Source organism: Marmota monax, unplaced genomic scaffold, assembly GCF_021218885.2.
Source record: "Marmota monax isolate L192 unplaced genomic scaffold, Marmota_monax_Labrador192_F-V1.1 WCK01_AAM20220418_F8-fsc00104, whole genome shotgun sequence".
NCBI lineage: Eukaryota > Metazoa > Chordata > Mammalia > Rodentia > Sciuridae > Marmota > Marmota monax.
In genome coordinates, this window is record NW_026693836.1 from 3,794,861 (window position 1) to 3,818,187 (window position 23,327).

Genomic DNA, 23,327 nt, shown 5'->3' on the forward strand with positions numbered 1-23,327 from the left:
AATCACCATCCTTAAATCAGAGAAAGCATTCAGCATTTGGTTTTTTGGGGATTGGCTAGTTTCATTTAGTATTATATTCTCCAGCTCCATCCATTTACCTGCAAATACCATGATTTTATTCTGTTTTAACTCACAACTTCCTTAATAAAATTCCTATAGCACAAGAATTAATATCAAGAATCAATAAGTGGGATGGATTTGAACTAAAAATCTTCCTTCTCATCAAAAGAAACAATCAGTGAGGTGAATAGAGAGCCTACTAATTGGGAACAAATTCTTATCAAACCCACATCAGATACAGCATGAATCTCTAGTATACATAAAGAACTCAAAAACCTTAACACCCAAAAAAACCAATAATCCAATCAACAAATGGGCCAAGGAACTGAAAAGATACTTCTCAGAAGATACACAATCAATCAACAAATATATGAAAAAATGTTCAACATTTTTAGCAATTAGAGAAATGCAAATCAAAACTACTCTAAGATTTCATCTCACTCCAGTCAGAATGGCAGCTATTATAAAGACAAACAACAATAAGTATCGGCGAGGATGTGGGGGAAAAGGCACACTCATACATTGCTGAGGGGACTGCAAATTGGTGCAGCCAATATGGAAAGCAGTGAGGAAAATCCTTGAAAAATTGGGAATGGAACCACCATTTGACCCAGCTATCCCTCTCGTAAGTCTATATTCAAAGGACTTAAAAACAGCATACTATAGGGACACAGCCACATCAATATTTACAGTAGCATAATTCACAACAGCTAAACTGTGGAACCAAACTAGATGCCCTTCAGTAGATGAATGGATAAAGAAAATGTGGTACATATTCACAATGGAATATTATTTAGCATTAAAAGAGAATAAAATCATGGCATTTGCAGGTAAATGGATGGAGCTGGAGAATATAATGCAAAGTGAAATTAGCCCATCGGTATAGTTTTTATTTGTCATTAGGACAGGGGAGAAAACACCTATAGTTTGGAATCCAAAAGAACTACATTAATGATCTTAGCTTTATCACCTCCTACCTGTACAATTTATTTTTTTTATTTTTTTTTTTAACTTGTTTTTTTTTTTTAATTTTTTTAAATTTTTTATTGTTGGCTGTTCAAAACATTACATAGTTCTTGATATATCATATTTCACAATTTGATTCAAGTGGGTTATGAGCTCCCATTTTTACCCCATATACAGATTGCAGAATCACATCAGTTACACATCCATTGATTTACATATTGCCATACTAGTGTCTGTTGTATTCTGCTGCCTTTCCTATCGTCTACTATCCCCCCTCCCCTCCCCTCCCCTCCCCTCCCCTCTTCTCTCTCTGCTCCCTCTACTGACATTCGTTTGTCCCCCTTATATTATTTTCCCCTTCCCCTCACTTCCTCTTGTATGTACTTTTGTATAATTCTGAGGGTCTCCTTCCATTTCCATGCATTTTCCCTTCTCTCTCCCTTTCCCTCCCACCTCTCATCCCTGTTTAATGTTAATCTTCTTCTCATGCTCTTCGACCCTACTCTGTTCTTAGTTACTCTCCTTATATCAAAGAAGACATTTGGCATTTGTTTTTTAGGGATTGGCTAGCTTCACTTAGCATAATCTGCTCTAATGCCATCCATTTCCCTGCAAATTCTATGATTTTGTCATTTTTTAATGCAGAGTAATACTCCATTGTGTATAAATGCCACATTTTTTTTATCCATTCATCCATTGAAGGGCATCTAGGTTGGTTCCACAGTCTTGCTATTGTGAATTGTGCTGCTATGAACATCGATGTAGCAGTGTCCCTGTAACATGCTCTTTTTAGGTCTTTAGGGAATAGACCGAGAAGGGGAATAGCTGGGTCAAATGGTGGCTCCATTCCCAGCTTTCCAAGAAATCTCCATACTGCTTTCCAAATTGGCTGCACCAATTTGCAGTCCCACCAGCAATGTACAAGTGTACCCTTTTCCCCACATCCTCGCCAGCACTTGTTGTTGTTTGACTTCATAATGGCTGCCAATCTAACTGGAGTGAGATGGTATCTTAGGGTGGTTTTGATTTGCATTTCTCTGACTGCTAGAGATGGTGAGCATTTTTTCATGTACTTGTTGATTGATTGTATGTCCTCCTCTGAGAAGTGTCTGTTCAGGTCCTTGGCCCATTTGTTGATTGGGTTGTTTGTTCTCTTATTGTCTACTACCTGTACAATTTAATCTTCTGTCCACTGCTGTCCCCAGTCATCCTATTCTTCTCAGAGGCAAATAATGTTAGCAATTTCTATCACATCTTTTCATTGTAACATATTCACTTATTTCATTTAACATATTTTAAAAATCATTCCACAGCAGTACTATTCATGAGAAACTTCTGCTTTTTCGGCCACAATGTATTTCATTATATGGCTGATGATACTGTATTTAAGCAATTCCCTATCAATGTACATTTAGATCCTTTCTAGTCTTTTCTCTTATAAATAATGGTACAATTAATAATCTTGAAAAGTTTCCCTGTTGAGAGTGTATCTGTAGGAAAATTCCTAAAGGACACTACTGGGTCAAAGAATATACACGTTTGCAAGTTTGACAGCTACTGCCAATTTCCCTCCATAAAGGCTGTTCAGAATTACACCTAACACAATGACATGCACAAGAGAGAAAAACTTCCCCAACCTCACCAACATACAATGTTATCAAGTTTTTAAACCTTTATGCCAGTGCTCACTTTGGCAGCACATATACTAAAATTCTAAAAATACTGAGAAGATTAACATGGCCCCAGCACAAGAACAACACACCAATTTATAAAGCATTACATATTTCAAATATATATATATATCTGTATGCCAGTGGTTCTCAATCCTAGTTGCATGTTAGAATCATTTGGGGATCTTTTAGGAAGTACCTATGCCCATGACACACTTCAAAAGATATATGACCCTTGGCATGGGCACCAGCATTTTTGAGTATTTCTAGGTAACTATAACATGCACAAATGACTGAGAAGCACTGATCCATGCCCATCTGAGTAAAAAAAAAAAAAAAAAAATTCAGTATAGCTTTATTTTTTATTTGGCATTTTATTTCCTTTTCTGTCAACTATGTCCAAATTTTTACCTATTTTCCATTAACTCAAGAGGTTTTTGTTTTTTGGTTTTCTGTTTTGTCTTGTTTTTTGAGGACAGGTACCAGGGATTGAACTCAACCACTGAGCCACATTCCCAGCCCTATTTTGTATTTTATTTATAGATAGTGTCTCTTTGAGTTGCTTAGCACCTCCATGTTGCTGAGGCTGGCTTTGAACTCTTGATCTGACTGACTCAGCTTCCTGAGCTGCCACTGCACCCAGCCAAATCCCAGTTTTTAAAACAGACAAAGGGTATAAACAGAAGAATATATCAAAGAAGATATAAAAATCTGAGAAGATGTTCAGTCCCAGTATTATTTAGGGCAATACAAATTCATACAATGATGTACAGAAAATTCAAAGAACTATATTTAGTATGCAAATAACTTACAGTGAAAGTGAAATAGCTATAATTGTTAATGTGTTTATGAGTATTTACAGAAAAGATATGCAGGTAACATTCACTTCAACATATAAATATACTTACTTACTAAAACCAAAGTTGACTGATTGATCACTAATGATTTCAAACTGTACAGGACGATCACCCATACAATATTTTCTTAATAATTCAAGGCATGTATGTAATGTTTTTCTTGAGGGCTTATTTTCATGGAAAAGATCACCACCTAACAAAATAAAATCCACCTAATCAAAAGAAAATAGTGTTAAAATTAGTAGGTTTTATGAGTATGACTTTTAAAAAAATCTATAGATGAAAAAGGTAGAAAAAAATCTTTAATAATTAAAGACAACATCATGTATGACAATTTAAAATCTTATGTTTCCTTTGTACTTTTTGCTCATTTGTTTGTTTTTGTGGTGTTGGGGATTGATCCCAGGTCCTGTGTATGCAGGGCAAGCACTCTACCAACTGAGCTATATTCCCAGCCCCTTATGTTTCCTTTATTTAAAGGTCCTTCCAATCTGGTGATTAATCTTACTCCAATTTAGGTTCAAAAGCTGCCTTTTAAAAAGACACATTTAAATTACTACACCAAGTCCCTGACTCAAGTTACCCAAGGTGATATATATTCTTTTAAATTAAAATCAAACATAAACTTTGCACTTTAACAGAACACACAGAATAGATAGAAAATTCAACCCAAATTATTTAGTGTTCCTACAGGCACTGGTAGCTAAGGAAATAGCAATTTACAAAAGAGATGATGTCCTTTCCCTCATTAAATGCTACGTGCAATACCCTGTACTGGGTCCTGAGGCTACAAGAATGAATATTATATGATCACTATCCTTAATACGTTCAAATTCTAATGGAGGAGACAAACCATTATGCACTTAAAAATAAGTCAGACTCTGACATGCAGTAGAATGGATATGTAAATAAACATAGATGGCACTACAATGAATTGAGGGAAGATGTCCAACAAAAAATCCAGGGGGGATGTGTTAACATCATGGCATTTGAGTTATTAATGAAAGATAAATGAGATTTTTGAGGAAAAGCATTCTAGAAACACCAGTGAAGAAATAAAATCACACAAAAAAATTCCAACACACTCACACTTTTAAGAGGTATACAATCTACCTAAAGAAACTTAAGTTCTTAATTATTTAAAAGACTGGAGTAGGGATCACTGTGGCTACAGTGGTCAGGGGGAGTTTATTTAAAATGCGAGATTTACGCTAGGCCTTCAAGACTGAATATGATTTGAGTAAAGAAAGAAAATTATTATAATGGAAGAAACAAAACAAATACGAAAAAAATACACTGAGTCAGGCTTACAGGTGGTGCATGCCTGTAATCCCGATAACTCAGGACGCTGAGGGAGGAAGATTGCAAGATCAAGGCCAGCCTTAGCAACTTGGCAAGGCCCTAAGCAATTGAGCGAGGCCCTGAAAAATAAAAAGGGCTAGGGTTGTAGCTCAGTAGTTAAGCATCCCTGGGTTCAATCCCCTGTATCTGCCCCAGCCCCCAGTCCCCCTACAAAAAATACACTGAGGGAATGAGAAGTAGTTGGTTAATGTATGTCACTTCTGTAAAATGAAAGGAATTCTGGAGACTGGTTACAAGGCAAAGTGACTGCACTCACTACTACTGAACTCTGTACACTTCAAAAGATGGTGAATTTTAAGTTACGTGTATTCTATCACAATTAATATTTTTTTAATATTTTTAAAAAATAGTTTGTGGCTCCAGGAAACCCCGAGAAGGGCTTAACTCACTATTGTGGTATTCCTGTCCAAACTTGCAGAACCTGAAATCTAATTATGAGGAAATACCAGGCATACCCAACTGCAGGCACATTGTACAAAATAACCAGTCTGTACTCTTTATTTAAAAATATCAGGGTCATGAAAGACAAAGGCAGATTGAGCAAATATACCAGATTAAAGTAGATCAAAGAAATATGTCAACTAAATGAAACATGTAATCCTGGCTTGGGTCCTGGAGGCCACCTATCTGCCCTTAAATTGCTATAAGAGACATTACTAGGATAATCAACATCTTAAAACTACGTAAAGATATTGAATCAATATTACTTTCTGGTTGTGAATTGTGTATTGTGGTTACACGTGCAAATTATTAAGTGGTTCAGGGGGAAAAGTATGTGTATGTGAAAAGATAAAGCAAAGAAAGTCAATGTAATAAAATGTTAGAAAATCTGGATGAAGGACTTTTCTTGTAATTTTTTTTTCTGTAAGACTGATTATTATTTCAAAATTGAAAATCTGAAGTCTCCAAGGAACAAGGAAATAAAATAAGACTGATTAGATCACAAGGGCAAACATAATAGAGAACTGCAAAGTCAGGAAGAATTCAAACTTTAATAATAAATATTAAATTCAAATTAAGGGAAAGAGTAATTAAAATATGCATCTAGAAGTTCCAGCATGGGGCCACTGAAGATGGGGAGGTGGAAAAATTAAGGGATTCTAGCAAGAAACAGACCTCCTTTGGTAACAAGTTTCTCTGCCCTCAGGGAAAGAAGAATCCATCTTAAAAGGAGTTGATACTAGCTATTTCCTAGCTCAATTAACAAAGTTCTAAGAGCTCCTATGGCTTTTTAGATCTTTTATAAATATTTAAATATAGAATGAACATGCAGGAAAGATTTTTCACTCTCATGGAATTTACCCTCCAGTAGAGAATACAGATAATAAACAAACAATTCACTGAATTATTTCAGGTGAGACTATGAAAAAAATAAAACAGAATAAGGTCACAGAGTGCTTAGGGTTTGGGGGGGTTTTTTTGTACTGGGAATTTTAACCCAAGGACACTTAACCATTGAGCCATATCCCCAGCCCTTTTTTATATTTTTTATTTAGAGACAGGGTCTCACTGATAGGGCCTTAGTAGGTCCTCGATAAGTTGCTGAGGCTGGCTTTGAACTCACTATCCTCCTGCCTTAGCCTCCAGAGCCAATGGGAACACAGGTGTGCATCATTACACATGACGCATACGGTATTCTTACTTCCCTATTTCTAATATCAGTACCACCATTCACCCAGACTCAATACACTTTAGCATTAACTTCCTCTTTTCTATTCCTAATGCCACTGTTTTTAAAAAGATCTTTTTAAAGATCTTTGACCTTGTATCTTTTTAAAGATCTTTTTTAAGATCTAAAACTGGTCTGATTCAAGCGGTACTACCCTGCTGCCAGAGACTTTCTATAGAACTGGGAACAAACTCCTCAATCACTCTGGCATACAAAGCCCTCCTTAAAGGAGTTCAAACCCTCATTTCTAATCTTTTGGCACACCTTCTGATACATGGCCTATAGGTGAGCCAAACCAACCTGCTAGTCATCTAACATACTTGAAACTTTTTCATGCCTGTGCCTTCATTCCTGCTTCACCTTGAACATACATTCTCTGTGCTCTTCAAGTACCAAAATCCAGCCCTCCTTCAAAGCTCAAGTTAAATGTCACCTCTTTCATTAAACTCATCTTGCTATCCTCATCTAAATGTCATCTCTTCCACCTCTAAAACTCCCAGGAAATACTATATGATTTTCTTAAAGCTCTTACCACATGTGACCTTGTATCTGAGTATTTTGTATATCATATCTCACATTTGGATTTGCCATATGTTCTTTGAAAGCATAAACTATAATATTAATCTTTTCATTTCAAATAGAAACTACCACAAGACCATGCATTCATTAAATGCCTCATAATATATTTGTAAATTTTAAGACTATTTACCAGAGTAGATCCTACTGTTATTAAGGATACAAACACAGAATCTGCTTTGAGTTTCTAGCATATTGATATGTAAGGAGGCCACATCAGCACAAGAGCCTCTAAAAATAAATCTAACCTAAGAGACAAGAAACTATTGACCAAAGAAATATAGTAGAATCACACAAATATATACATCAAACTCACTTCATTTTCCTGGGCAAGTCTTAAAATTTCATCAAGTGTGACAAATGTATCATTTCCTCTGACTGCATCTTTCTCCATAAATCCAAGGTGAATATCAGTTGCAACTAAGATTTTAAATGTATTTTCATCATCACTGTATTAAAAAATAAATATCATTTCAATATAATGCATTAAAAGGATATTCAAGTAAGTTAAGACGTAAGCATAAAATAAATAACAGCAGTTAGGAGTAAAGTCATTTTTCTACTGTTAACCTTGTTCTGAAAATCTGAAGTACTCAACATCACATAATTTTTCTAACCACTAATTCAATACATAACAAATTTGTACATAAGTTTTAAAAGGTTCTGTAACTGCTTCAAAAATTTATAATCCTGTTATAATAAACCTAAAGGCCTGCTTGTTTTCCTATTCTGTCCCAGCACAAAAACCCAAAGGGCTTTGATCTTGATTACAAGATTTGGTTATTTGATTTTACAATCTAGGAAAATCAAGTTTAAAAAGTCTTCCTCTAAGTTTGTAAGTAGATTTTATACTATTGTGCTAGCAACTTACATTCAGGGTCCTGGAAACACCTGCTTGACTGTACTTTCAATAAAAAGCTAATTTTTCATTAATAAATTTTACCAAGTAAGAAAAGAAATTTCAATTCAAATAAAATCTGGCAGAGGCAATTTCATGTGAAGCAGCACTGGAATAGCAATTAACATTCTCTTAAACAATGTAAATTTTAATTTTCTAAATACTTTTATATCTATGAACTCATCATAACTCCTAGTCAATAAAGAGGTAGGCATTATTATACCTGAAAAATGAAAAGTCTAGACACTGAAAAATTGATTTATCACTCAACTAATTTCAGAAACAGGACTAAAAGCCACATGAAAACTCAGGTTATTTTTACTAAACTATAATCTTTAAAATCTTTTTTTTTTTTTAGAGAGAGAGGAGAGAGAATTTTTTTAATATTTATTTTTCAGTTTTTGGTGGACACAACATCTTTATTTTTATTTTTATGTGGTGCTGAGGATCGAACCCAGCACCCCGTGCATGCCAGGCGAGCTCGTTACCGCCTGAGCCACATCCCCAGCCCCAAAATCTTTTTTTTATTATTTTTTAAATTGTAGATAGACATAATGCTTTTATTTTATTTTTATGTGGTGCTGAGGATCAAACCCAGTGCCTAACACATGTTAGGCAAGCACTCTACCACTGAGCTCAACCCCAGCACCTTTAAATCTTTTTATACAAAATTATTATTTTTTTTTAATTTTTTTTTTTTTAGTTTTCGGCGGACACAACATCTTTGTATGTGGTGCTGAGGATCGAACCCAGGCCGCACGCATGCCAGGCGAGCGCGCTACCGCTTGAGCCACATCCCCAGCCCTTTTTATACAAAATTAAAATATTAATATATGAAAAGCATTTCCAGAAATATTTCTCTTTAGTAACTTCAAAAATGATATGTACAAAGTTCTGATTACTGTATACAAGCTTTTCAGATCACATTACTACATCCTTCCACAGCAATGTATAAAGTATTTTCACATGATTTCTCTCATTTAAATCTCAAAATTAATCTGAGAAAGGCATGATTATTCCAATTATACAAATTAAGAAATTGAGGCTAGGCTCAGAGAACTGCTGAATTTCCAAGGTCATATATCTAATTTTCACCAATGTCTTAAAACTACAATGAAAGACTCAAAGTCTAAGGCTTTTTCCACCTAACATTTTTAGGCCTTTTATTTATTTAGATTTTATCCAAATTCATTTTCAATATATTTGATACTACATTAATTTACTCTAAAAATCTGCTTAAACAGAACTTCATGAATAAAACTTTATCATGAAAATTCAAGGCTATCTATAGCTTCAATATTTTAATAAAGTCTAAGAACATAACCTTACTACAGCAACATAACAAATTACTCCAAGACTCCAATCTATAGCTTCACAGTCTTAATAAACATATAGAATGGATTTTTAAACATTGAAAATATTCTTTTTGATGATTAACACTTCTATTCACAGGCAAGTTCTTTATTTACTGGTAATTTTTTTTTGGTTGGGGGTACTGGGGATTTAACTCAGGGTGACTGGACCACTGAGCCACATCCCCAAGCCTATTTTGTATCTTATTTCGAGACAAGGTCTCACTTAGTAGCTTAGCACCTTGCTTTTGCTGAGGCTAGCTTTGAACTCGTGATCTTCCTGCCTCAACCTCCTAAGCCTCTAGTATTATAGGCCGGCACCACCATGCCCAGGTAATTTATTTTTTTAAGGTGATCATAGTTAATAATCATTGTAAACTCAAAGTAACCAAAGGATTCTATAAGCCAAGATGGGCTTACAGTGCATCAGCAGTACTCATTTTTATGGTCAGTAGGGCTCCACAAGGGCAAGATTTCTCTCCAAGAACTCCTAGGTCCTGTGTTCAAATGTGTCAATCGTTTCCAAATTCTAAAAACAAATATCAAAAACATATTTGTTAAAAGGTTGCACTTATTTAACCATTTTCAGTTAGGCTGCATAGGTACAGACTTCTTAAATAATCAGACTGGCAATTCTGAAAGTCTCATTTTCATCTAAGCGCTTACTATTATTTTTTAATGAGTTTATAATAGACAATAACGAGTCTTCAGTGCCACTTTAATATCACTGTTATGGTTAACATATCAGTGTTTCTTTTCCCTTGCTCTTATGGAAAATTAATGCATATTAATAAATGTACAGTAAGGGTCACGTAAGATTCTAGCACAGCACACAATTCTGGGTGTTAAATTGTATGCATAGGATTTTCTGGAGTATGGCGGCAACCCCATATTTCCTGGCCCAAAACAACGTTTTTAAAAGACCGGGATTGTTTTTATAAGAGAGGGACCCCATGTTTAAAGCTAGAAAAAAATAAATCAAACACGTAGAGAAACACCTTTGAGAGCCTGCAGGACAACTTTTAAGTAGTCAGACTTGGGAAGGAAAAGCTGTCACCGGCTTACACGTCCGGTGTTCCAGGTTGCATTGGGATTCCAAGAGTCACCAAGCTCTATTCGCGGTGGGACTCCAGAGCCATGAGCTCTCCACGCCCCTCCCCAGCCGACTTCGCGGCCCACGCTCGCCAGAGCGTCCCATTCACTCTGGGCTTCCGCCTCGGAACCTAGAAAGCTAGGAGATGGATACGATGCCTAAATTACCCCACACCTGGATTCTTCAAAGCCCCACCTTCGGGACCAAGACTGTCTTCTATCCAGGAAAAAGGGGCGGAATTCGTGAGTAGAAAAGCAAGCAGTCTGCCCGGGAAACACGAAGGGTCATAAACCAGAATTAGGCGCGAGAGAACCGCATCTGTGTTTCTCGCGATATCTCGTTAATGACGTAGGTTTCTCAAGTCCTCTTCGAGTTTCATTGGCTGCGGAATGTCGAGAGCGGGTAAGGAAACTAGCGGTAAGGCCCCGCCCCCGTACGGGAGCCAATCCTGAGCAGCCCAGGGGACAAACCCGGAAGCAAGATTCGCAGCGGCGACTTTCCTCTGTAAGGTGGGTGATTCCTCCCGGTCCCGGACCAGGTTTCCAGGTGGAGTAGCAGTTAAGAACTACTGGGTCCAAAGGGGTGGTCACCTTAGGCCCTGACCGAGCCCTGGAGGTCAGGCCATTTGGCGGGTCCTAGGTAACATCGTGGTGGCTTGTTCGATTTTGGCTGTTTGGAAGGCCGCGGGCCTGCGAGGGACTAGCCGGTGGCAGAGTCAGGTCTGGCGGGCGTCTTTCCTCCGCCCCGCCCGCCTCACTACACCCTCTAGTTCTCAGACTTTATTCCCTGCTCCCCGTTGTCGCCCGTGAATCCCTGGCTTCAGCACATCTGTACTGCGTTTTTCTGAGAACAAAATATAGTGCAGTAAAAGTAATGTGGAACTTTTTAATTTGAAGATCGGGCTTTCAGCTCCACAGAAGGGTCCTTGATCTGAATTTGACAGGTTGTTTTAATCTGTCACTGAATTTGTCACCCTATTACTTCCTAATCGGATATCATCGAGTAAGAATCTTGATCATTTTATTTTAAACCCTGAACGAAGAAGATGCATCTGGGTTTGACTTTTTAAATTAAATATACCAAGGAAGTTTTGTATGTGATTTATTTTATCTAGAACTTAAAAAGTTCAGAATTTATATGAAGGACTATGGAAAAAGAAAGACTTCTTGTGGGAAGTCAGTGAGATTTGTGCTAAAATATTATTATATCTGATATAAATACAAGCGATCCATACTTTATGTAGGTTCCATACTTTATGTAGGTATTTGTTACCTGTTTAATGAATTGTTATATGATCACTTTTGTGTTGCGAGGTTCAGAAAATAGCTTGAGAATAAAGAAAAAAGTGGAAACTCCAAGGGAACTAATATAACACGAAGTAAGTCCGATGAGGTCACTCAATAGACTCCAAAAAGTTGGATGGACCTTAGAAATTCTTTGTACAATCCTTACATTTTACAATGAAATTACATGCCTAGAGAAGTTACTGGTCATAAGTGATAGATTTAAGCTTGAGTTTCATGATCCTGCCCCTAGTAAACAATATTTAATACCACAGTAGATTTGTATATTCTTAAATTTGTGGAATTTAGTAGAACAAAATTAGTATCTTAGGTGTATGACTAATTCTGGATCTTCTCAGAATCTATTCTAGGCAGAATCAAATGACAGGGCTTTAATTAAATTTAATACTATTGCTATTTCTCAATACTTGCTGTATAGAAGTGGAATTTAAATGTTAGTTAAACAAAGTCCTTAACCTTAAGTTCATGATCTTTAAGCATCAGAAACAAAGTTCATGGTAAAACAAGACAAAATATAGCACCAAAAAGAACAAAGGAGAAAGATCTAATTGGGAGGATCAAGAAAGAATGAAAGGGAGAACATTCTGAGAATAGTCTTGAAAGATTTGTTAAGATTTCAAAAAGTGCAGTTTGGAGACTGATAAATTATATTTTTAAAATAACATTTTCATTTTCTTAATTTTGATTAAGGCTTATGTGCTGTGTAACTCTTTAAGCTGATATTAATTTGTAAATTAATATTGCAGCTAAGCAGAATAAACATCTGCCGGAAGCTTTCTTCCATCTCCAGGAATGGGTGAATTATGACCCTCCTGTATACTCAAGGTATCTAGATAGGGTTCATATTATCTTTGCAATCACCTGCACTGGACAGGAATCTTCTTGAGGTAAAGACATGGATCTTGTTCATTATTGAATCCCAGTTCCTAAAAATTCATATTTTTTGAGTGAAGGAGTAAATGACAACCAAAATTCAGTTCAGAAACAAGGAGCCAACTAAGAACTATAGTTTTCTGTCAGCAAATAGGACTACTTTTTGAAGCAATGAGTTTTCCTAGGCCTGAAATTATTAAAGTAGAAATAGGATAATTATTACAAGTATAGTGATAAAATTATCTGTACCAGTGAGAGATTTGGGAAAGATATCATTTGGGGCCTATTTTGTCAAAGAATTTTTTCAAATTGTCTCTTAGAAACTAGAAATTTTTGTTTGTGCTTTGTGTTATCTATGTATCTAGTTTATAAAAATTGTTATTGTATCTGTATTTATTGTATTAGTTATACTTCAAAAAATTTAAGCATTCATCACCCTTCACTGAATACCATCATACTTAAACCAATAGGTTCAAAATAATAGGCATAGCCATTCATTTACTAGAAGGAAAAGAAGAATGGCTACATCATTAAAGATCATAGATAACTGAAATCTGTTAGCTCTAGTATTTAATATGAGCATCATGAGAAAATGACCAGTTTAGGTAATGTTTATTTGTGCATGCTTGCAAAACTGGTTTCTGTGCTATTGATAAAGCTTCAGTTATTGTTTTGCTAATAATTTTTGTGTTTGTGTTTTCAGATCTTGATGAAAACAATAAAGCAGACATAATTCATCCCTAGAAAGATTATATCCTAGCATTTGAAATGCTTTTTACTTAGAATAGTAGTTAAAATGGAAAAAACAAAAATAAATGATGAAGGAAAACCAGACCCAGAGAATTCTTTGGACTTTTCTGAACACTTTAATCAACTTGAATTGTTGGAAACACATGGACACCTTATTCCCACTGGTACCCAAAGTCTCTGGGTAGGCAATTCTGATGAAGATGAAGAGCAAGATGAAAAAAATGAAGAGTGGTATCAATTACAAGAAAAAAAAATGGAGAAAGATCCAAGCAAATTGCTGCTTTGGGCTGCTGAAAAAAATCGGGTAAAAAAAAAAAAAGGAAAAAAAGGGGAACCATAAAATAGTAAGAAAAACTTTGGGTTTAGAACCTAAAGACCTGCCCGGGTGCACCCCTCTATTTGATCTTTGAGCAAATTCCATTTCTGAACCTCTAGTTTCTTATATGTAAAAATGGCCACCATAATATCTGTCTCTGTTGTACAGGATGGTGAGAATCAAATTAAACAATGTACACAAAAGCACATATTAAATTACAAACTGTCATGTTAGGTATTATTTGGGGGTTTAAGAATAATTAACTATAAGGATAACAAGCAATTATCTATATTTTTAAAGCATTTATAAGTTATTAGGATTATCCTATGGGTAAACATTGTTTAAAATAGGTAAAATGGAAATTAACATTTCTTAAATACCAACTATACCAGTTAGCTTACTACATTGTTTTATTTAATCCTCACGTGTCCATACAATAAGGGTTAATATTAATTTTCCCAGGATTATCCTAGTAGAATTAACACCAAAAAACTATTCTTTCTACTTGGCCACTTCCTCTTCACTTTATTATGTTCTCCCATGTCTGTGTTGGTAAACTAATAACTATAAGAATTTAGCATTGATTAATAGCTTTTTAGCTCTAGAACACCCAGCAGCCCTCTAGAGGTTCATAAACTAAACTGAAAATCACTGCCTGGTGGTAGGTTTCTGAGGTCATATTCAGAAGGAATTGAGCCTTTAAGTCCTTGGATTTCCTTTCACCGTTTTATTCTTCTCTTAAAGGAAATTTCATTTTTATAAGTTTTATACACTGTTTATTCGAATGATGTTATTATAAGAAAATTAATGTTATATTTTCTTTGCAGATGAAATATAGAATATTAAATATAATTATAGCCTATATTATTCATTTAGGGCTAAAGCTTTTGTGCAGTAAGTCTTAATTAGACCAGGACTAAATGTATGGTTTAATATTCAGAGAATCGGATTCTTAGAAGCAATTGAGTATAGTTAACACTAAATTGTTCATTAGTAAACCAGTTGCCCTCTTGCACCAAAAAAGAAATCTTAAATTATTTTCATTTTAAAATTCATACCTTAACAGTTTTTTATTTAACTTAATTAAATCTAAAACTGCTGAACAATTTCATTTTCTTTATTTATTGTTTTGCTTCGAGTTGGGTTTTTTAAAGAGCTCTTTTTTTTTTTTTCCTTTTCAGCTTACTACAGTGCAGAGACTACTTTCTGAGAAAGCCACTCAAGTAAACACTAGAGATGAGGATGAGTATACCCCTCTTCATCGAGCAGCCTACAGTGGACATTTAGATATTGTCCGTGAACTGGTTGCGCAAGGGGCAGATGTGCATGCAGTAACTGTGGATGGCTGGACACCTCTGCATAGTGCTTGTAAGTGGAACAATACCAGAGTGGCTTCTTTCTTACTTCAGCACGATGCAGATGTCAATGCTCAAACAAAAGGCCTTCTGACTCCCTTGCATCTTGCTGCTGGAAACAGAGACAGCAAAGAGACCCTAGAACTCCTCCTAATGAACCGTTATATCAAACCAGATTTGAAGAACAACTTAGAAGAAACTGCATTTGATATTGCCAGGAGGACAAGTATCTATCACTACCTCTTTGAAATTGTGGAAGGCTGTACAAATTCTTCACCTCAGTCTTAATAGTTCTAGTAATTTTCTTAAGTTTGTGAGTACCAGTGCCTCCTTTGTGTGTGACGTAAAATATTCCCATTATACAAAGTTGACATCAAAAGTCTTACTACAAAAATTCAGTGCTACTCAGTATAATGTTCTTCCTAGTGAATCGCCTGATCTTGATGTCAAAATATATTTGAGAGTTGTTTAGATATATCTTTAATGATTTCTGTGGAGTTGTGATTTTTATGAGGAATAATTTTAACTTACCTTTACTTAAAAACTTGACACGGGTAGAACAGAAACTAAAGATATTTTTGGTGCTGATCCAAGAGAAATGTATTTTTAAATACCCCATATCCTGGATCTTTGTTGAGTATTTAATATATTAACATGTATTTTTATAAAGTTAGGTGACTCCAAATTTAATTTAAAAGTCTTAAATATATTGGTGCAGCTCAGCTGTCTACATTATCATAATCAATTGCTTTCACTGTAAACCAGAAAAAGTAACATACTAGTGACTTTAAAAAATACAATTAAAAAAAGCCTAGATTTTTGCTTTATATAACAGAAAATTTTGAAAAGTAGTTAGCTGGGCATTTAGTCCATGAATTTTACATACTTCCTCCCCTGCCACAGTTCACAAAACCCTATGCACAGTCCTACCTCACCCTGGTTAACCTACATAATCCTTATTATGGTGAGTCAGTATGACCTTTTAGAGATGCACACAACTATCCCTTGGTCCAGGAGATCATAATATATCTGCTACCCAACTGGTTTTACTTGCCTAATCCTGCTGGGTCAGCCTCTGCTCATAAAATCTCTTTGAGTTCACCAAAAATATCAATTTTCCAAGGTCCTCAGTTTATTCAAACCATTACAAGGGCAAAGTGACAAGGGTAAGGAATTCTAAGAGTAAGGGGATTATAATTATATTGGGACTAGAACCACCAAGTGGCTCAGGTTTAAAAAAAAAAAAAAAAAAACACATAGTGTGGATAGTGATAAACAAATATTCAAGAAAAATAAAGTGCAAGTTTGACAAGAAGAAAGGCGTGAGTTCTTTTTTAACATGTATATTTTGTTTGACTTATAGCATATTTATTCAAACAGCATATGCAACTCTCTCCATGTATTCAGCAGTTTCCCATTGAATACCTAGCTCCTTTGACTATTCCCAAAGGATCTTCTCTTAACCTCTCAACACTGGAACTAATGTTGTAGGGAAAGGAAACAACCAGCTATGCTTTTCTTCAGTATATTTTTTAAATGCCTACCAAATTTTGTCTCTTGAGCCAGCCCACATGACTCAACCACCCTAGACTATGCAATAATATTTATTAATCAAATATATGTGGCAGGATTTTGTTTAGAACAAAATTGGATCATCTCAGAAAGTTAAAGATAATAAATTAACAGAGTCATTGTAACAGATTCTCAAGAGTTATAAAACTTCAATTATTTTGTGATCTCTGGCCTTGGTTTTAAAGTATCAATACCTAATACAAATATTTGTGCAGAAAACAAGAGATTGCTTTCTTTCCATTTTTTCTGGTCCAAGTAAGTGACACCAAATGATAAGTACAGCTGACAGACAGTGATGGTAGAGTAGGACCCCATCTATACCAGTAGACTGCTGAATGAGGCTGCCTGATTATCTGAAATTCACAGAGCCTGCAGCTCCATTCTTAATTGGGAGTGGGTTATATCCATGATTTTATGTCAGTTTTCCCTTTATGGAGCCAAAGAAGACTATCTAATAAGGAACTGAGTTGTGACCACTCTTAAGGTTTTTTTAGTCCTCAACATTCACCAATGCTAAAAAGCAAACTTTGAACAAATAAAGCCTCTTTCCCAGAGGGAAGAATTTTTATTGTTTGCATCCTTTATACTTTACATTTACTACTATCCACAGAAAATATTTACTAATTGTGCTTTTGACTACCACAGAGCTGTACTTTTACAGTTTAAGCAGGCCAAAAGTTGAGTGGCAAACAAAATTTTCTCTAATTCTGAAGTTTATCCAAAGACTTTTTTTTTTTAAATCAGTTTTCTATAACTGAGGTCTTAAATTTGATTAACTTGTCTGCTTGAGGAAGAGACAACTCGTTATTGTTCAAGGTATACATAGGCCCATGGTGAAACTATTTGGCTTTGCCTATATAAATCTCAAGTACACTACAGAGAGCCTTGTGGCCCACAGCCTACCACAGTGATGGGATTTACAATCTTTCTATAGGAATGTGAGGACATTCATTTATTCCTATTTTTTGGCATCTTTGTAGCATCCACTACTCACTAGAAGCTCATGATCAAGAGAAACCCAGAAGCTTGAATCTCATACCAAAATGAAATCTCTGGATCAGCTCTCTATTTTTTTTTTATTCTTTTTAGTTATACATGGCAGTAGAATGTATTTTGGCATATCATACATACATGGAGTATAACTTACCATTCTTGTGGTTGTACATGATGTGGAGTTTACACTTGTCATATATTCATATATGAACATAGGAAAGTTATGTCCAGTTCATTCTACTGTCTTGCCTGTTCTCATCCCAGCCCCATCTTCATTCCCCTTTGTCTAAATCCAATGAACTTCTGTCCCCTGTCCCATTATTGTGTGTTAGCATCCACATAACAGAACATTCAGCCTTTGTTTTTTGGGGATTGGTTTTTTTAGCATAATATTATCCAGTTCCATCCATCTACCAGCAAATGCCATAATCTCATTCTTCATTATGGCTGAATAATATTCCATTGTATATAACACATTTTTTAATCCATTCATCTATTGAAGGTAGGTACCTAAGTTATATCCATAGCTTCAGCTTTCTATTTTGGATCAACATATATGCTATCTTCATCCTATCCAAAATGACTAGGAATTTATGAAATCTGCCCATGAAATATGATTACTAAATCAAATTATGCCTTTATTAATATTAGCTTATCATAGGATCCTTCAAGTGTTCTTCAGGATAACTAAATTACCATTAAACCAGTGTAATAAAAAGTGCTTCCTCTAAATGGAACTTAAGGTCTATGTTTGGTAAGTTCAGAAAGACAGAGAAGAGTTGAATATAGCCTATTGGTGTTTTTTAATTCCTGGAAATTTCCCTTGGAAACCCCCAAATTTTACTTCTGGAGAACTAAGGAGAAATTAAATAGTACTATCACAAGGAAACATAATATGAGCTGTAGGTAATTTTAAGTTTTTCCTAGTAGCCACATTAAACCAAAGTGGGTGAAATTGATTTTTAAAATGTTTTAACCCAGTGCATCCAAAATATTAATTTCAACATTACAAGGGCAATGTAATATGTAAATATGTAATTTCAACATATTTAACAATTACTGAGATATGCTACTTTTTTTGTAGTTAAGTCTTCAAAGTACAGTGCATTTTATAGTATATCAGAATTCAGACTAGCCACATTTGATGGCAGCTACTATACTGAACAGCACAGGTAGATGCATGACACATGCCCTGGAGATATAGCAGGTTGGTTAAGAGAAGCATTAAACTGAGATAGTCACACTTATGTGCAACTTTGGGCAAATAATTTCAGTTTTTTCATGTGTAAAATTGGGATAATATCTGTTTTGTTGCCCGTTGCAGGAGACAAATGAGATAAATGTGGATATAATACCTATTAGGTGATAGGTACTCAAAAGTGGATTGAGTTCTTTCTTTCCCTAGTATTCCAAGCAGATATGCCCTTCTTCTTTTAAGTATTTGGATTCTTGAAGACCAATTAAGTAACTCTCTCTTTATATTCCTATAGTTGTCCCTAACAGTTTTCCAGTAAAATTTGCAGCACAGAGCTTCTTTCAAGAATCTAAGAAACTTCTCTCCTAGAAAAAATGCCCACCCCATTTTAAGTGGTCTTGACCAAGTATCAAAGTTCTCCAAAAGAAGAAAAAATTAAAGCAATAAACAAAATAAAGGAAAAGAATTTTGGTAAATAATTGCAAGGACAGGAGGGAAAGGAAATTCCAAGAGAGTATATTTCCAGAATGAATACAAACCTTGAATAGCTTATTGCTCATTCTATATGCATCTTCCCAATGCCTATTAAATGAGTTGCTACTTAAATTCATACCCATTTTCCCCTCTTTTCAAGGTGGGTTATTGTTAATACTAAACAAAAGGAATAAAAACACAAGAAATAATCAGTTTATTTTAACTGATTTTACTTTTATTTTGTCCATTGAAAACTCAGGTGCATCTAATAATCCTCCAATGACATGGCATATCCTCCAATGGATCTCACTGTAGCAAGATTTGTGAGCCAGAAAATTAGCTTAATCAAAGAAATAGTGTATACAATTGGAAAGCAAGCTGATAATTTGTTTTATTTTTCCATTCATATTACAATATGTTCAGCATTTTATCTCTACTAGATGTATAGTAATTGAAAATTAGGGAACCATTAGAGAATTAATTTGAGTTCAGAAAGATCATTGTCTCCTGAGCAGTCATTGGTGTTCCATTTTCATATACATCTACCTTAATCAGGCAATTTTTAGTCATCGAATAAAAAGTGAGGAAGTGAGCCTGCCATCACACAAGAAAGAGAAAAAATCATGTGCCTATCAAGTTTTTCCAAACCTCAGTTTAATATCTCAAGAAGAAAATATATACTGATTGCAGAGGGCAATCAGTAAAGACACGGGCTCTGCTATGAGGTCATAAGAAGACCTAAGATGAATCAAGTACTTCAGAGCATGTACCAGAAAAAAGGAGTAGGATTCAGATTTGCTTTCATGTGCTTTTGCATATTTCTTATTGAAATTGGAAGATATGTAAAACTTATGAAAAGAATCAAAAGCAAGAAAAATGTGTAAGTGTCCTTTCATCCTTTCTTTTGATTTTAGTCTGCACCCTTGGATATGAGTCCATCTAGAAAAGTAACAGTGTGCAAGGTTTCTCAACCTTCACATTGTTGACATTGGAGCCACATAATGTCATTGTGGTGGGCATCCAGTGTACTGTAGGATGTTTAGAAGTACTCCTGGACTGCACCCACTAGATGCCAACAGCACCTGCCAGGCCCTCACTCCCAGTTATGGCAACCAAAAATGTCTCCAGACATTGCCCAATGTCCCCTTCTTTATAGCATAAAAAATCTATAAGGCAGAAGATTTCATAATTTGAAAAGCTACATGGTTGTTTTTATTAACATGCAAGTAAATTTAATTAAAGCATATGTTTTCCTTACATTTTGTTAGGCATTTCAAATATTCAATCTATCTTTAAATCATGTAATCATTGATTCTACTTTAGTTCTGTTTCATTTTGTTTTTGTTTGCTTGACTGTACCAGGAATTGAACCCAGGGATGCTTAGTCATAGTCCTTTTTTATTTTGAGACAGGGTCTCACTAAGTTGTTTAGGGCTTACTAAATTGCTGAGGCTGTCCTTGAACTTGTGATCCTCCTGCCTCAGCCTTTTGAGTTGCTGGGATCACAGGCGTGCACCATCATGCCTGACTAGGTTTTTAGTATTTTATTAATAGAATCATTGAACATATTCAAAAATTGGGCTAAAACACACAATTAGAAAAAGAGAGCTCACTAATACTGAAAGTTGGTTAGAAGAAAAGCTTAATCCCTATACTCAGTTTTGGCCTTTAGGAAATTTACCCTTTATCTCAGATGAATTTACGATTTTAAAAAAATCTAATTTCTGTGTCTCAATTGAGATAATAGCAACATTCTGATTTTTAATAGGTAGCACCATTACAAATGTGAATTTTTATTGTATTGCTGAATGAAGTTGACACAAGACTTTGCTTCTAGAAAAATAAGAATAAGAGAGATCAACTACTTCTGTCATGGAGGAAGGCCATGGTGAGAAAGCTAGGAGGTTCAAATGTAAATAAGTAGAGAAACAGAGAAAATTTCTTTTTTAGAAATTAATCTCTTAATGTTATTACAGACCTAGAGTCTTTGAGTTTGTTACTTAAATGTAAAAATCATGTGGTATAATTTATTTTGTCAATCACTTTTGTTTTATAAGGGAATTCTAAGATGAAATATATAAAAATCATTATTACAAAAAATCTATATCTGTGTATCAACCTCCCCCAAACATCTTTTAGCATGAGTGAAATAGACTCGTCTTCTTTATGAAAATTCTTAGGTATATAAGACATGGTACACCAACCCACTGTGCTAGTCTATAGGAGCTAACAGCTGAATGCCGACTATGAGCCGACTGTGCTGTAGGTGCTTCACATACACCACAATAGCCTCACAATAGCCATATGCAGTAGATATCATTGTAAAAATGAGGAAGTTGGGCTGGCAGAAATTAAGTGAATGGCCCATTGTCATACAGTTGTGCATGATGAAAGTAAGTGCTCTTCACCACACACTAGTATTTAATATTCACTGTATTTGTAAAGTTGATTGGAGATTAAATTATTCTGCCTGTTTAGTGTATTTTCTTCAAAGTGAGTTCCCACAAAGCTCAAGTTCCCACAACAGCTCTTCACCTATAGTGTTCTTAAATATTAATAACTGTGTATAACTAGTCTATCAATAATAACAACCAAAAATTTTTTATTTTCTTTAATATTATTTTATGTGATATATTTATGGTGGGAAAGTTGAATTTGCTTTTGAAAGTTTAGTCAATATTTTAAAATTTGATTATTTACATCTATATATTTAAATATGTATGCTATATATCCACATATAAAATATATATTACACACATATATACATTTGTTAATTTGATTTTGCCTTCCACATAAAATTCCGTGCTCTTTTTTTACATGTAAATGTCTTTATTTTATTATGGGAAGAACATCTAACTTAAAATCTACCCTTTTAAAATTTTAATTATACAATATAATATAGTTATCCATAGATGTAATACTGTACAGCAGATCTCTAGAACTTACTCATCTTGTATAACATAACCTTTATACCCAATGAGCGTCTACTCCCATTTCCCCCTTTTCCTGGCCCTTGACAATACATTCTACTCTGCTTCTCTGTGCTTACCTGTTTTAACTACTTCATGTAAGTGGAGGAAGGGGATTCACCTTAGTGGCAGGGTGCTTGTCTCAAATATGCAAGGGCCTGGGTTATATCCTTGGTATATTGAGTAGGAAGCATGAAGGAAAACAAAATAAAATCCATACAGGTGAAATTATGCAGTATGCAGAAAATTGCATTTTATGGCATAAAAACATAAATAAGCAAGAAATACCATCAGTTGACAATTATTAGAGCAAAAGCAGTTCTCAAAAAGAAAAACCAAGTTAGGAGGCTTATACATCCTGATTTCAAGATTAGCTATGAAACATCAATATCAAGGAATCAGTATTAGAAGATAGACTGCATATAGGTCAATAGAGAAGAATAGAGTCTAGAAATAAATCTGGATATAGATGGCCAATTGTTTTTTTTACACAAGTACCAAGAATTGAATGGGAAATTCTCTCAAACAAATGGTACTTGAACAAATAAGAGTTCATTTGGGGGAAAAAAGGAACTTATTTATGGATAGAAGAAAAAACAGTTTGGTAACAGGGACACAGATTGGATTTTAAAATGGCAGGACAAATCATTTGGGGTTGGTTAAATTTTCTGTATCTGAATTGTGGTGGTGGTTTTGCAAGTGTATGTAACTTAAAAGTCATTGAATTCAGTAGTCCTTTAATAAAATGCAGTTTTTGTATATAAGTTATATTTCAATAAAGTTGATTTTAAAGTAGGTATTCAAAGATGACTAATTTTATTCCTCTGTCATTTTTCATAGTAAGCAGGGAAATATGATGGCCTCTTCTCCAAATTCTAGGGCTGTATCTTCACAAAGGTGTGTGAGTTATAAATACATGTGTGCACGCACACACATACACATTTAATCAATTGACTGCAACTTTTAAATCCCATGAAACAAGTTCTTTGTAACCAGGAGCATTTTCTCCAGTAAATGATAGAA

The 23,327-nt window shown here is 34.9% G+C and overlaps 2 protein-coding genes and 1 non-coding gene across 8 annotated transcripts in view; 2 read left to right on the forward strand and 1 right to left on the reverse strand.

Moving 5' to 3' along the window:
* The window catches only part of Mre11 (MRE11 homolog, double strand break repair nuclease), a 61,876-nt gene extending 51,023 nt beyond the window's left edge, over positions 1-10,853 (reverse strand). The window contains exons 1-4 of one of the 4 annotated variants that reach the window (XM_046462375.2): positions 10,699-10,853; positions 9,831-9,939; positions 7,477-7,609; positions 3,605-3,765 (exon numbers count right to left, since the gene is read on the reverse strand). In XM_046462375.2, coding sequence (XP_046318331.1) covers positions 3,605-3,765; positions 7,477-7,609; positions 9,831-9,850 — 314 coding nt within the window. In that variant the 5' untranslated portion in view covers positions 9,851-9,939; positions 10,699-10,853. Of the gene's footprint in view, positions 1-3,604; positions 3,766-7,476; positions 7,610-9,830; positions 9,940-10,670 lie in introns of those variants that run through there. The other 3 variants (XM_046462377.2, XM_046462376.2, XM_058584969.1) reach the window with 3 other exon arrangements.
* Positions 2,708-2,814, forward strand: LOC124105283 (U6 spliceosomal RNA). The gene has a single exon (XR_006855691.1). It is a non-coding gene; the product is annotated as a U6 spliceosomal RNA (small nuclear RNA).
* Positions 10,854-10,870: 17 nt separating the features above from the next.
* Ankrd49 (ankyrin repeat domain 49) lies at positions 10,871-17,031 on the forward strand. 3 transcript variants are annotated; one of them, XM_046462395.2, is made up of 3 exons: positions 10,871-11,012; positions 13,384-13,734; positions 14,928-17,030. In XM_046462395.2, exons 2-3 carry the CDS (start codon positions 13,477-13,479, stop codon positions 15,387-15,389), a joined length of 720 nt encoding a protein of 239 aa, XP_046318351.1. In that variant the 5' UTR covers positions 10,871-11,012; positions 13,384-13,476; the 3' UTR covers positions 15,390-17,030. The 3 variants fall into 3 exon arrangements, with proteins under 3 accessions (XP_046318351.1, XP_046318350.1, XP_058440953.1); XM_046462394.2 differs by lacking the exon at positions 10,871-11,012 and adding an exon at positions 11,028-11,049 and having other exon boundaries at positions 14,928-17,031; XM_058584970.1 differs by lacking the exon at positions 10,871-11,012 and adding an exon at positions 11,068-12,632 and having other exon boundaries at positions 14,928-17,031.
* Positions 17,032-23,327: the final 6,296 nt, after the last annotated feature.